General features: G+C 32.6%; 2 protein-coding genes across 3 annotated transcripts in view; one reads left to right on the top strand and one right to left on the bottom strand.

The window, feature by feature from the left end:
* The window catches only part of LOC124447109 (isoleucine--tRNA ligase, cytoplasmic-like), a 14,516-nt gene extending 4,817 nt beyond the window's left edge, over window positions 1-9,699 (top strand). The window contains exons 9-36 of the mRNA XM_046998004.1: window positions 354-482; window positions 773-860; window positions 928-988; window positions 1,060-1,155; window positions 1,342-1,464; window positions 1,628-1,719; window positions 1,845-1,943; window positions 2,076-2,202; window positions 3,084-3,157; window positions 3,248-3,337; window positions 3,494-3,598; window positions 3,777-3,863; window positions 4,214-4,297; window positions 4,639-4,783; window positions 5,136-5,256; window positions 5,425-5,516; window positions 5,922-5,999; window positions 6,067-6,185; window positions 6,896-6,998; window positions 7,193-7,276; window positions 7,353-7,488; window positions 7,940-8,025; window positions 8,118-8,177; window positions 8,355-8,450; window positions 8,701-8,892; window positions 8,960-9,166; window positions 9,233-9,299; window positions 9,504-9,699. Coding sequence (XP_046853960.1) covers window positions 354-482; window positions 773-860; window positions 928-988; window positions 1,060-1,155; window positions 1,342-1,464; window positions 1,628-1,719; window positions 1,845-1,943; window positions 2,076-2,202; window positions 3,084-3,157; window positions 3,248-3,337; window positions 3,494-3,598; window positions 3,777-3,863; window positions 4,214-4,297; window positions 4,639-4,783; window positions 5,136-5,256; window positions 5,425-5,516; window positions 5,922-5,999; window positions 6,067-6,185; window positions 6,896-6,998; window positions 7,193-7,276; window positions 7,353-7,488; window positions 7,940-8,025; window positions 8,118-8,177; window positions 8,355-8,450; window positions 8,701-8,892; window positions 8,960-9,166; window positions 9,233-9,299; window positions 9,504-9,565 — 2,903 coding nt within the window. The 3' untranslated portion in view covers window positions 9,566-9,699. The remainder of the gene's footprint in view (window positions 1-353; window positions 483-772; window positions 861-927; window positions 989-1,059; window positions 1,156-1,341; window positions 1,465-1,627; window positions 1,720-1,844; window positions 1,944-2,075; window positions 2,203-3,083; window positions 3,158-3,247; window positions 3,338-3,493; window positions 3,599-3,776; window positions 3,864-4,213; window positions 4,298-4,638; window positions 4,784-5,135; window positions 5,257-5,424; window positions 5,517-5,921; window positions 6,000-6,066; window positions 6,186-6,895; window positions 6,999-7,192; window positions 7,277-7,352; window positions 7,489-7,939; window positions 8,026-8,117; window positions 8,178-8,354; window positions 8,451-8,700; window positions 8,893-8,959; window positions 9,167-9,232; window positions 9,300-9,503) is intronic.
* The window catches only part of LOC124447111 (phospholipid scramblase 1-like), a 22,856-nt gene extending 8,995 nt beyond the window's left edge, over window positions 1-13,861 (bottom strand). Inside the window, exons 1-8 of one of the 2 annotated variants that reach the window (XM_046998007.1) lie at window positions 13,684-13,861; window positions 13,241-13,366; window positions 13,075-13,152; window positions 12,724-12,916; window positions 11,300-11,411; window positions 10,840-10,939; window positions 10,605-10,663; window positions 10,460-10,476 (exon numbers count right to left, since the gene is read on the bottom strand). In XM_046998007.1, the coding sequence (XP_046853963.1) occupies window positions 10,460-10,476; window positions 10,605-10,663; window positions 10,840-10,939; window positions 11,300-11,411; window positions 12,724-12,916; window positions 13,075-13,152; window positions 13,241-13,366; window positions 13,684-13,732 (734 nt within the window). In that variant the 5' untranslated portion in view covers window positions 13,733-13,861. Of the gene's footprint in view, window positions 1-10,197; window positions 10,477-10,604; window positions 10,664-10,839; window positions 10,940-11,299; window positions 11,412-12,723; window positions 12,917-13,074; window positions 13,153-13,240; window positions 13,367-13,683 lie in introns of those variants that run through there. The other variant, XM_046998006.1, reaches the window with a different exon arrangement.

Below are 13,861 nucleotides of genomic sequence, written 5' to 3'. Positions count from 1 at the left end.
AGAGGAGGGGGGAGTCTTACCATTCGCAACTGGAGGAGGGGGTGTTGCCATTAGCAACTGAATGAGAGAGAGTTACCATAAGCAACTGAATGAGAGGGAGTTTTACCGTAAACACATTAGAGGAGGGGGAAGTCTTACCATTAGCAACTGGAGGAGGGGGTGTTGCCATAAGCATACTATAGGAGGTTGAGGACAAGAAATACAAACTGGGTAATTTTGATGATAGGTTGGGTAAAAGGCAGCACATCTATACAATGAGGTGATATAGAAGATACTCCCATTAGTTTTTAAATATTAGTGACTTATACCTATTATTTTATCCTTTCCACATGTTGTATATTTGACTTTTCTAGTGATCATTGATTTTCCTCTTGATGATGAACCAAATGTAAGCTTAATTGCATGGACTACAACTCCATGGACATTACCTAGCAATGTGGCATTAGTGGTTAACCCAAATTTTCAATATGTCAAAATAAAAGGTTTGATAATAATATATCTGTTAAAAGATCTTAAACTGCAAATTGTAATTATAATTTTTATTTGCCTTTATATAGTAAAGTATGTTGAAAAACTTACAATAATCTTCATTATATATTTAATATCTTCTTAATAATCACTGACGTATTTTTCTATCAATTTTTCATATTCTTTAAAAAATGGTGTTGGTTTTTATATGAAATTGACTTTAGCACAATTGAAATCATAGTGAACGCAGAGCGTATCTATTTCACCCCTTGACTTTGTTTTTCACAAAGTTATAAATTTGTAGATAATCAAACAAGTAGAGTGTACATTATGATGGAAGCCAGAATCACTGCACTATTTAAACAACCTGACGACTACACTATCTTGGAAAGGTGTTTATACAGTTTCGGGGAGTATATGTAAATTGTCTACTATAAAAAATCTATTTTGTTTGGATAGATTTCAAGGAAATACGTTAAAAGACAAGACGTACAAGCCTTTATTCAATTATTTTGACCAGGTACAGTTCATGCTTGATGTTAAACAGAGTTTCAGAAAGAAAAATGGCTGATCTTTCTTTTTTCTTTCTAGTTAAAAAATAATGGTGCATTTCGCGTACTTTGTGACACGTTTGTGACAGAAGATAGTGGTACTGGTGTTGTTCATTCAGCTCCAGGGTTTGGTGAGGTAAAGTAAATAATTTTTTAAATATTTTTTAAAATATTTTCTAGCTAACCTTAATTGCTATGATAACTCTATCAACGTATCACAAGAAAAGCAGTTCTTTATTGTTGTTAACCTTGCTACTTCATTATAAACTCTAAATTTAATCATCTTGTGTGAAGATAATTTTAATTCACGTCTTTCCTGAAGGACGATTACCGTGTATCGTTAGCCCATGGTGTGATAACCAAAGACGGAAAAATTCCATGTCCTGTTGACAGTAAAGGACATTTTACTGAAGAGGTCACTGATTTTAAAGGCATTCACGTCAAGGTAGTCAGGGATTGTTATTTCATTTGAATTATATACATGACTTGCATGACGTGACGTATCATTTCCTCGCTTTTTTATGAAAACAAGTCTACCATAAATTTAATGTTGAAATGTTAAACATACGTAATGAAGATATTTAACTTCAACCTGTGTAATGATTTAGGATGCTGATAGCAAGATCACCAAGTTACTGAAACAACGAGGAAGATTGGTTCATCAAAGCACAATAAAACATAGTTATCCATTTTGTTGGAGGTATACCTTTACAATAAAACTTTCCTTCAAATAATTGTTCAATGTGTTTCCATCCGCATGTTTGTTTTTTGATGAATAATTGATGAATCGTTTCACAATTTTTATTCTTACTCAAATCTTTTTAGATCGGACTCTCCACTTATTTATAAAGCCGTTCCTGGCTGGTTTGTCCGTGTTGAATCTATTGTTGATAAACTGCTGGTCAACAACCAAAAGTCGTATTGGTTAGTTAATTATTTATTGTTGAAATAATCTTCTCGTATTTGTTCTTGGTCTGTGCAATGCATTTATTGAACGGTGTCTGCACTTGGACGGGATTTTAGAAACACAATTTTAAGCAAGTTAAACCTTTCTAGGGTACCCGAATTTGTCAAGGAGAAACGTTTTCATAATTGGTTGGAAAATGCACATGATTGGAATATTTCACGAAATCGTTATTGGGGAACCCCCATTCCGCTCTGGGTGAGCGATGATTATGAAGAGGTAATTGATTTTTTATTTGCTGTTTTTTTGAAATGTTAGACAGAATTGTCTAAATTATTGCTACTGAATAAAGATTTCTATCAGTCCACACTTCTTCTGAATAAAGTTTTCTATCAGTCCACACTTCTACTGAATAAAGATTTCTATCAGTCCACACGTCTACTGAATAAAGATTTCTATCAGTCCACACTTCTACTGAATAAAGTTTTCTATCAGTCCACACTTCTACTGAATAAAGTTTTCTATCAGTCCACACTTCTACTGAATAAAGTTTTCTATCAGTCCACACTTCTACTGAATAAAGTTTTCTATCAGTCCACACTTCTACTGAATACAGTTTTCTATCAGTCCACACTTCTACTGAATAAAGTTTTCTATCAGTCCACACTTCTACTGAATAAAGATTTCTATCAGTCCACACTTCTACTGAATAAAGTTTTCTATCAGTCCACACTTCTACTGAATAAAGTTTTCTATCAGTCCACACTTCTACTGAATAAAGTTGTCTATCAGTCCACACTTCTACTGAATAAAGTTTTCTATCAGTCCACACTTCTACTGAATAAAGTTTTTACCAATCCACTCTTCTACTGGATAAATTTTTTACCAATTCAAACTTCTAAAAGTTTGATATTTTTAGTGTTATACAGGAAAACAAGTTATTTACTCAACATGAGAAAACTATCGTGTATTCCTTTATTGTACACGTTTTTTTGAAAGTTTAAATATAAAAGTCCATCCAGTAAAAGAATGTGGAGACCATTTGTTGTGTCATTGCATGTTAGTGAGTTCATGGAAATCGTCGAGAACTTGCTCATACTAACAGTATTAGAACTATAAATTAAATATTTTATAAAAGAATGAATATGTTTAATGCTTAGATTATTTGTGTGGGGTCCATTGACGAACTAGAAAAATTATCAGGAGTACGAGCAACAGATCTCCATCGCGAAAAGTAAGACATAGTTTTCACTAGTTTTTCTCAAGACCTTGATTTTTATATCAATTGTAAACAAATTAATCATGTGTTTGAACTCATATTTAGTACAGATGCGATAACCATTCCTTCTCAAACCGGTCGTGGAACCTTGAAAAGAATCAGTGAAGTCTTTGATTGTTGGTTTGAAAGTGGAAGGTTTCTCCTGTACATTGAAATTTGTTGAATTTTACTGAAGAAACGTCCTTCGTGGTTTTTAAAAGATTTCGTTTCTCTCCGTCTGTTCTGGCGTTCTTCAACAAATAAGCAACCCGCGTTGCGTACCTATTTTCATTTATATTTTTCTATGTTTAGTATGCCTTATGCTCAAGAACATTATCCCTTTGAAAATAAAGAAGAATTTGAGAAATCGTTTCCTGCCGATTTCATTGCCGAGGGAATTGATCAAACTCGAGGATGGTATGTTGAAATCATTTCGGATTATTAATTGTATCCTTTTGTTTACATCAATTCATTTATCATTGTTGTACATACTTAACTTCTCCTGCTCCTATATGTCACCCTAATTGTACATACTTATTACTCAATATCCCTGTTGATCGTTTTGATTCATTGTTTCGCAAATATATCGTTGCAGGTTTTATACACTGTTAGTTATATCAACCGCATTGTTTGATGAGCCACCTTTCAAGAATCTCATTGTTAACGGACTTGTTTTAGCAGCGTGAGTATTGTTTTATATACACTTAAAAATATTTTTAGGCTAAAATTTTTTGTAGTATGGATATTTAAAACATTTATGAAGGATACGCCAATTGTATTTGAAACCAATTGTACATATATGAAAAATTCAAATTTTGATTCAATTCAATTCAATTCAATTCAATACTTAAGAAACCAATTCTATTTGAAAAATTCGATCTCAAAAAATTACTTTGGGTAAGGCTACCAATAAACAAATTATTTCATTTTAAATATTTTTTTGTCTCATAGTTGATTTTGTTTTCTTTTTGAATGATTTTATTCTCATTTTGCATTGAAATGTTCATAAACATAAATTTTTTGTTTTTCTAGTGACGGTTCTAAAATGAGCAAAAGGAAGAAAAATTATCCTGATCCAATGGAAGTTATAAATAAATATGGTTCAGATGCTTTAAGGTAATCATGATTAATGAAAAAATCCTCTGAGTAATTGACCTTTGTTTTGTTGGGGTAACAGTTGATGCTATACTGAAAAAGTGTCCGAGTATCTGTCCGTCTGCCCTTCGTATACGAACGATGACGAATAATACCGTTTTCTCCGGAAAATACTGTAAGCTACTTTGTATTCAGTATTTAAGACCTCTCTCCTCTGCAGAAGCTTCATGTGAGCTTCACATTCATTTCCGGCTGCGTTCGCATCATATATCTTTTTATACGTTTTCATGCTTTCATGCAAGGCTACTCACATTTACGCTGTTCGTACCTATTTTTACATGTGAAATGTTTTTATATTATAGATTATATCTTATAAACTCGCCAGTAGTCAGAGCTGATACTCTGAAATTTCAAGAAAAAGGTGTTAAAGATATCATTAAAGATGTTTTTTTACCTTGGTTCAATGCTCACCGATTTCTTTTACAAAATATTCAACAATATGAAAAGGTTTGTTTTTAACTCATTCTTACTAGCAAATTGCGGTTGAGTCAAAAGGCAGTGTTTTTTGCACCTTTCTTGGATATATTAGTTTCTTTCTCAACTTGTCTGACCTTTAGAAACGGAAGAAAGTTTTTTTAACTTGTTTTTGACGCTAATTTATATTTTGTAATGTAATACGTTATTCATTGATTGTATTGATAATGTTATAAAATTATTGCTTTTCATCATTGTTGAAATATGCATAAATTGAACATGGTGTATAACGAATTGTAGTGATATGGGAGTTACAGCGTTAGAAATATTGTAGTAAAGTTGCTTTGATGTTATTTTGATGTTGAAAATTTTATACGTTTTTCAGGAAAATGGAGTGAAATTTATGTACGATGAGTCAAAGCTGACTGATTTGAATAACATAATGGATAAGTGGATTCTTTCGTCAGTCCAATCTCTTGTTGTATTTTTCGAACAAGAAATGACAGGTAAACATTTGAAATTTAGATTTTGTTATTATTATCTCGTGCGATCACTTAGCTAGTTTTAAGAATTACACCGTGTGTATATTCTTATGTTGACATGCAATATGTGCGTTCACTAAAAGAAGCTGATGAGTGTAAATGTTTTACTTTGTTCTTGGAAACGTTTTATAGCTTACCGTTTGTACACTGTGGTTCCACGTTTGGTTAGGTTTATTGATCAATTGACAAACTGGTATGTCAGATCGAACAGAAAACGAATAAAGGTTAAATATTTTTGTGTAGTTTTGTTTTTAGTCCTCAGTAAGAAATGCAAGGGCCACCTACCCCCTCCCCTCCTGATTCCGTTTGAAGTCTAGATATATGTGTCCTCTTAAGTACTTGATTACTCATACACTTGATTTGTTTCGTTTTAATTATTTATAAAACCAACAACAGCTGAACACCAAACTGAAGAAAGAGGAACGTCAGAACATTAAAATACTGTCTATCTACTCCAACTGCTATCTTTAACATAGCTTTAGCTGGCCTCTTAGCTATAGAACTTAATTTCTTACGTTAAAATAAAAACACACGGGAAAATATGAAATGATTTTTTTTTACTTTCCTTTCCCTGTATTAGTATATAATGCATTTTAGTATGAATGAAACGAATGTGTTATTTTGTTCAGGGTGAGGTTGGTGTAGAAGATAGTTTAATGGCCATGCAGACATTGTTTTGTGTTATTTATTCAATGAATAGAATGATGGTAAGTGACATATATTAAATTGCTGGTGTTGTGTCATATTGTGAGTAATTTTTTTGAATTTCCCTAGGCACCATTCACACCGTTTCTGACTGAATTTATGTATCAAAAGATGAAGAAATTCATTGAATTTGACAAATGTGAAGAGCACAATGATAGTATTCATTATCTGATGCTTCCTAAATTAAGGTTTTTCCGTTTTTCTACTTTGCTCTATGTATTTGGAATTTTTTTGTGCTTAGTTGTCTAAAATTTGTTCGAAGATGACTACCACCAAGGTTAACAAAACTTCAGTCGATATGAACAGTGTGCGAGTTAGTTCAGAAAAAACGATGTGAAATTTTTTGACAAAAGTGTTTCTTTAGAGGCATAATCAAATCGATAGTACATTATTTATTATACAGCGCTAATTGCTAAATTATTATTTTTAAACGTGAACAAATTCATATGATTTACGACAGTGTTTTATCGTTAAAACCGCTGATTTTTGCACATCGTTTGAAAAAGTGATGTGCAATTGTTTTCATTTTAGCTAAAACGATGTGCAAATTGCACATTGCACACCGTTAATTCGCACACTGTATATGAATGTTAACAATCCTTCTCAGGACTACACCAACTTGGGCGATCTACATCTACAAACGTGTAACGATACTCCCGGTTTCAAATTCTTAAGATACAGAGTTCCAAAAACTCGTAGCTATATCTCCCAATTAAACAAAATTGAAATATATAATTATATCTAACATAAAAAGTATTAATTTCTTTATTGCACTTCCCGCCCAATGTAATGTATTACTTGCAACATAAATCTCTTAAAAAATCATATATTATGTGGATTCTTTGTTTTATGATATTCCTCAAAATGCAGTTATCAATCTTGTACATTGCAAATATAGAAAAGATTTGATTCATGAAGATATCGAGAGAGCTGTTGATCATATGCAGTCGGTAATTGAATTAGGTCGTGTGGTTAGGGACAGAAAAACTTTACCGATCAAGGTAGGAGATTTTCATTTCATTCCTTTATTGAAAAACCTCGTTTATAACTTATTTGCTGTGTCAGGTGCTGTAAATTCATGGTAGTTATATGTGTCATGAATTTTGCAGTACCGTTAGCAGAAGTTGTATTTACAAATGTTACAATAACCTTTATCAAAAGCTTATTTTCTACATATATGTATTAAATGTTGCAGTACCCTTTACCAGAAGTCGTTGTAATACACCAAGATCATGAATATTTAAAAGACGTCGAATCTTTGGAAAGTTATATTGTTGAGGTCGAAAATTTGTATGAAAGCACTGAGTTAATCACAAAAAGACGCGTCTGAATTTACACAACTTTTTGTTTTTCAGGAATTGAATGTAAAGAAACTGACTGTGTCATCAGAAAAAGATAAATATGGAATTAAACTGAAAGCAGAGCCTGATAATCAAACTTTGGGTAGAAGACTTAAAGGAGATTTTAAGAAAATCTCTGGAGCAATAAAAGGTCTGCTTTGTGTTTCAAAAAATAATCTATCGTTTTCAGGCTTGACGAATACCACTGTGTATAGTCTTTGCACTAGTGGTATTATTTTGTTACTTGGATAATTGCTTTGAACTATGTGATTATTGTACCAATATCTGATCTTTGTATCGCTATCTCATCTTTGTACCACTATGCAATCTTTGTACCACTATCTGATCTTGGCACCATTACCTGATCTTTGCGTCTCTGTTTGATATTTGTATTACAACCTGATCTTTGCATTTCTATTTGATATTATCATAAAAAAATTTAAGAAAAGTTAAGAAATATTGTTTTGGTTATGGAATAACTTTGTGCCACGATCTAATTTGTTAAAACACCATCTGATCTTATGTAAAATGAGGAAACTATTATTTCACTTACTTTCATATTGTTAAGGTATTTTAATAGTAATATCTGAATGTATCTTTAGAACTGACAGACAGTCAGTTGAAGCAATATGTCAAGGATGGCGAAATTACTATTGCTGGACATAAGCTATCTGGAGAAGACATAAAGGTTCTAATTGAATTAATTGATCGAATTATTTCGTTATGTACTTGCAATTTTATGTGCTTAAACAATTATTGTAAATCTGTATTATTTTGCAGTTGATTTACACCTTTGATCAAAACAGCTCGTCGAAATACGAAGCTCATTCTGATAATGATGTAAGACTTAACACTGAAACATTGCAACTTATATGAGACATTTAAATGAACTTTTAATTACCGACAAATTTTTTTCTACGCCTCCCCTCTCCTCTTTATTTCGTGAAGTTTTCGAAGCTGTTGATAACATAATGTTTTGAATACTGTTGTATAACAATGTGGCAAAAATCTTTTCAGGTTCTCATTTTGCTTGATGTCACGCCAGATCAGTCAATGTTGGATGAAGGAGTTGCTCGAGAAATCGTTAATAGAATACAAAGACTCCGTAAGAAAGTATGGTTGTATATATATTTTTGTACGATCTAAAAAATCATTAAATCATACCTTCAAGAGCATGAGTAACTTTTCAGTATTTAAAATATTGAAAGAAATATTTATACCATGAAAGAAATATTTATACCATAAAAGAAATATACTTTGAAGAAAATATTTGCATCTTTTCAACTTCATAATAATACTTGTACTATAACATTAGAAATTAACAACACGAAATGTTTACAACATACCATTATCTTTTCATTAGGCAAATTTACAACCGACTGATGACATCACTCTGACGTATGAGATTACGTCAATCGGTGACAAGGAGAAAGCAATGTATCTGAAATCGGTTATTAACAATTATATGGCATATATTACTGACGCTATAAAACAACCTATCGTTGCCTCTGATTCTAATGTCCAACTGCCGTTTATAACAGAGGAAAAAGTCGAGGTAAGAATGGGAAGTTTGCAACTATACTTGCTGAAGACAATTTCACCTTGTCCTGCTTTTTTATTAGTTAAAAGGCAGTCAACTGACACTATGGATCTACCGTGGACATTCGTCGTCAGTGGGCTCAGGACCAACACCATTCTGTAACTTTGTCAATATAAAACTTGCTTACGATGTCAAACCTGGAGCAGGTGTGACTGGGAGTATGGGAACCATTCTACTAGAAAATCCTAAAGGAGAATTTCCTTTAACATATGAGGAGTTATTTAAGCAGGTGGACATAAGAGTGATATTGAGTTGTAAATATTCTGATAGCGACATCGGTTTTTTTATCACACAGGTACGAAATGTATTTGGATTATATGGTAAAAAGATACGTCTCTCTCTGGATGCTGAGGGAAAATCGGGTACGTATACTAATATTCACTCAGTATAGATAAGTATAGGTAAGTATAGATGGTGTTGGTAAGGTGATGTATTGTATAACTTTTACAAAATGCCTTTTTTCGGATTATGTTTTATTTTATATCTCATGAAATTATCATCTTGTCAAGGATTGAGAGTACATAGTAGACTGCGTTAATTAATTAGCATGTCTATATTTAATTTAGAGATGACATCATTCGAACCATGTGTAAAGTCAGGATCAACCGTTTATGTATTTTCAAAATGATACCAACTTAACTGACCCATTCATAATTATGGTTCATAATTTACAAAATTGAGACAATTGCAAGAGAATATAAACCAACTGACATGGTCAGTATACATGGAAAGTTGCATATTAAAATTCCTTTAAAATTTGTATTGGTTTGTCGTCTTATCCATGTCATCATTTTCCTTATGATACACTGGAGTTTTTACATCATTAATGGTACACAACGATATTTATACTTTCAATACTTATGTGATTAGGGCTGGCTAAAACATAACCCAATTAAAATGAGTTTGATCATAAGGTGATGTCATGTATGGTGTTGGTTAGGTAATGATACAGTGTGGGGTATAGTGCTGGTCAGATGATGTCGTGTAGGGTATGGTGTTGGTTAGATAATGTAATGTAGAATTATGGTGATAGTCATGTGATGATGTAGTGTCAGTGAAGTAGCATGTATGTGGGTATGGTGTAGGTCAGGTGATGTAATGTAGGGTTATGAAGTCCAGCCAAGGCTTAGTCATGTAATGATGTAGTATTGTTGAAGATGTCAATCAGATGATTATAAGAGAGTTCATACACAAGTGGCACATATGAAGATATGACAAGGAAAGTACCATTGATTTAACAAAAATAATTTGCACACTTACTACACAAAAAATAACTTGTATTATTTTTGTTTGGATTTTTATCTTAGTTTTTGAATATGGGATACATAGACTACGAAACAATGTATTTGAATAAGTGTTTTTAACAACGATTTTTACTATAGTTTTCAACTATGGAGTTCATAAATAATGAAATGTTATGAATGCGTAAATTGGATTGGAAATTAGTGTTAGATAAATAGAGTCAACAGTTGAGTCAACTATTATCTTCTTTCAGATCACAGCTCATCAATTGTTGTTCTTTTCAAAATACATGAAATCCTAAACAAAGCAGAATCAATGTAGAAAGTAAAAAAATGTTGTTTGGTCATCTGTAGTTGAACAGTTAAACACCAACAAAAGTAATGCAACACATTACGCTAACAGCTTGTAAATTTATGTAAACTTACAATAAGGAAGGCAGCACCAAAAACAACAGCTTTGGCAGCAACATCCATGTCCATTGGAACTAAAAGATGTAAAGAAACAAGTATTTTCAAAACATAAAAAGATAACAAATCCAAAAAGCTACCTTTGATATGACTCATTTTTTAGAACTAATAATCAAGTAACTAAACTGTAGTATTATACTCTCATTTACTGTTTAACATCTTGAAAGAATATTATAGAAAATTGCTAACTTACAGGAAACAGAAAAGTTGTCAGCATCAGTGAAGAGTTCCATCAAGCCCATCCACTGTTTAGTAATCTTTCCAACTTGATTTGTTTCATCACATGACATTACCTTGACAAAAAAAGTAACTTAGCCAGGTCAGTACATTAGTTTTTATTCATGAGATCTATAGTCTTTGAACCTACAACCATTGTTCAGTGACATTGCTCATAGCTTTTTGAACAACGTTATTGGAATAAAAAATTGACATTTGCGGCACATGCAATATTTCATTTCAACCAATTTCATCCAAATTACAAATACACGACATTACAAGAATGTCGTTGGATTGAAAAAGATAATGTAAAATATAAATGAAAAGAGACATAAGACAAGAAAAGGAAATCTTTTCTTTGGTTAAATCTCTTAATGACAAAACAATGACAAATGTTTAGGAATGTTAAATAACCTCTCTAGGTTTTTAAAACATACATTATAAATAACATCACCACAACATTTACTCTGGCACATTGGTCCTCCAATGGTGAGAATGTGTTCTTGATTGGCATTCAACAAATCCCATTTTGGATAACAGCAAGTCCATCTATACAAGTTTTAATAATGATTCTTAAAGAGTCTCTGGTGATTTGTAAAGATAATTGTGATGAAGTGTAATATTTGAAAGAGCTCTGGCATGTAGTACACATCGGTTGCAGCTATCAATAACCATACTCAACACTAACCATACTCAACACTAACCATACTTAACACTAACCATACTCAACACTAACCATACTCAACACTAACCATACTTAACACTAACCATACTTAACACTAACCATACTTAACACTAACCATACTCAACACTAACCATACTCAACACTAACCATTCTTAACACTAACCATACTCAACACTAACCATACTCAACACTAACCATACTCAGCACTAACCATACTTAACACTAACCATACTTAACACTAACCATACTTAACACTAACCATACTCAACACTAACCATACTCAACACTAACCATACTCAGCACTAACCATACTCAGCACTAACCATACTTAACACTAACCATACTCAACACTAACCATACTTAACACTAACCATACTCAACATTAACCATACTTAACACTAACCATACTTAACACCAACCATACTCAACACTAACCATTCTTAACACTAACCATACTCAGCACTAACCATACTCTACACTAACCATACTCAACACTAACCATACTTAACACTAACCATACTTAACACTAACCATACTCAACACTAACCATACTCAACACTAACCATACTTAACACTAACCATACTTAACACCAACCATACTCAACACTAACCATTCTTAACACTAACCATACTCAGCACTAACCATACTCAACACTAACCATACTCAACACTAACCATGCTTGAAACTAACCATACTTAACACTAACCATACTCAACACTAACCATACTCAACACTAACCGTTCTTAACACTAACCATACTCAACACTAACCATGCTTGAAACTAACCATACTCAACACTAACCATACTCAACACTAACCATGCTTGAAACTAACCATACTCAACACTAACCATACTCAACACTAACCATACTCAACACTAACCATACTCAACACTAACCATGCTTGAAACTAACCATACTCAACACTAACCATACTCAACACTAACCATACTCAACACTAACCATACTCAACACTAACCATACTCAACACTAACCATACTCAACACTAACCATGCTTGAAACTAACCATACTCAACACTAACCATACTCAACACTAACCATACTCAACACTAACCGTTCTTAACACTAACCATACTCAACACTAACCATGCTTGAAACTAACCATACTCAACACTAACCATTCTTAACAATATCCATGTTCAACACTAACCATACCTTTCCTTGACATAACCAATGACCTGCCCTGGTGGAGCATGGATTTCCATTTCTTGTAAACAACATGGACAACAACATCCTTGGCATCTTAGTGGTCGAACTAAGCGCATTACTTCACGTTGATAGTTATCAACAACTTGAATATCAAATGGACGTAAAGGACCCCAACAGAAGCGTGTACAAAAGTCAGTCTCTAAAAACAAAACACCACATTGTTTCAACTTTCATTTTATAATACAATAATATTTCACATTGATAAGCACGTTATGGTAGAAGATGAAATCTGCAATTCTCCCTTCATCTCCTCTTTCAAAGTGTTTTGTAAACAAGACAAAACTTGAATGCACATACCTTCTTGAACAAAATATATTTGTTGACCAACAGTATTATAAACAAGATACTTGTTTTTCATTTCACAGCCAGTGAAAACTAAATTAAAAATATTACGCTTATAATATGTATAAATATGATGTATAAATTACTCATTCACTTTCACGTTAATGTTTTCACATCTTACTTTCAAAAAGTTCCTTTTTTTGTTTGATAATCAATTGATCTATCTGAGTAAGATATTCAAGACCGGGAGGACAATTGGGTATTGCAACTGGCATTGGCACAAAAGATGTATCTTGAGCAACCACACCTAAAAAAATATGTCAAGAACCTCTCACAAATATTTAGGCAAGCACATAATCTACGAATGATTTCATTTTGTAGGTTAAACATTGCTTCTACATTGATAAAATCGGGCGTGCAATATATAAACTGCAGTAAGCACTTGATACGTTGGTAGTCACGACTAAGTCAGGACAATATTAAGCGTACATTCAAAAGTTAAAAACAATTGATTAGTTGCAAGAATTTAGTTAGAAACGAAACAAGTATATGAATTACATAAGGTATTCTCTTCAAAATTAGATTGAAATGCATCCAATATACGCTAAACTTTCTCTTTTATACCTGGTTGCTGAGACACTGGTGGCATTGATTTATCTTTATCTGCTTCCATTTTCTATTTTCAAAGTCAACGTGAACATATGCCACATAATCACTGGGCTTGATGAGCAACAAAAATATTTGTTTCTTGTCCAATTTTGATCACGTGGCATAAATAAATACCCTATCATGTAACGTTTGT

This window comes from Xenia sp. Carnegie-2017, unplaced genomic scaffold (assembly GCF_021976095.1).
Source record: "Xenia sp. Carnegie-2017 unplaced genomic scaffold, XeniaSp_v1 HiC_scaffold_22, whole genome shotgun sequence".
NCBI classification, from domain to species: domain Eukaryota; kingdom Metazoa; phylum Cnidaria; class Anthozoa; order Malacalcyonacea; family Xeniidae; genus Xenia; species Xenia sp. Carnegie-2017.
The sequence above is the reverse complement of the archived record's forward strand: the minus strand, read 5'-3'. Positions and strand labels throughout refer to the sequence as shown.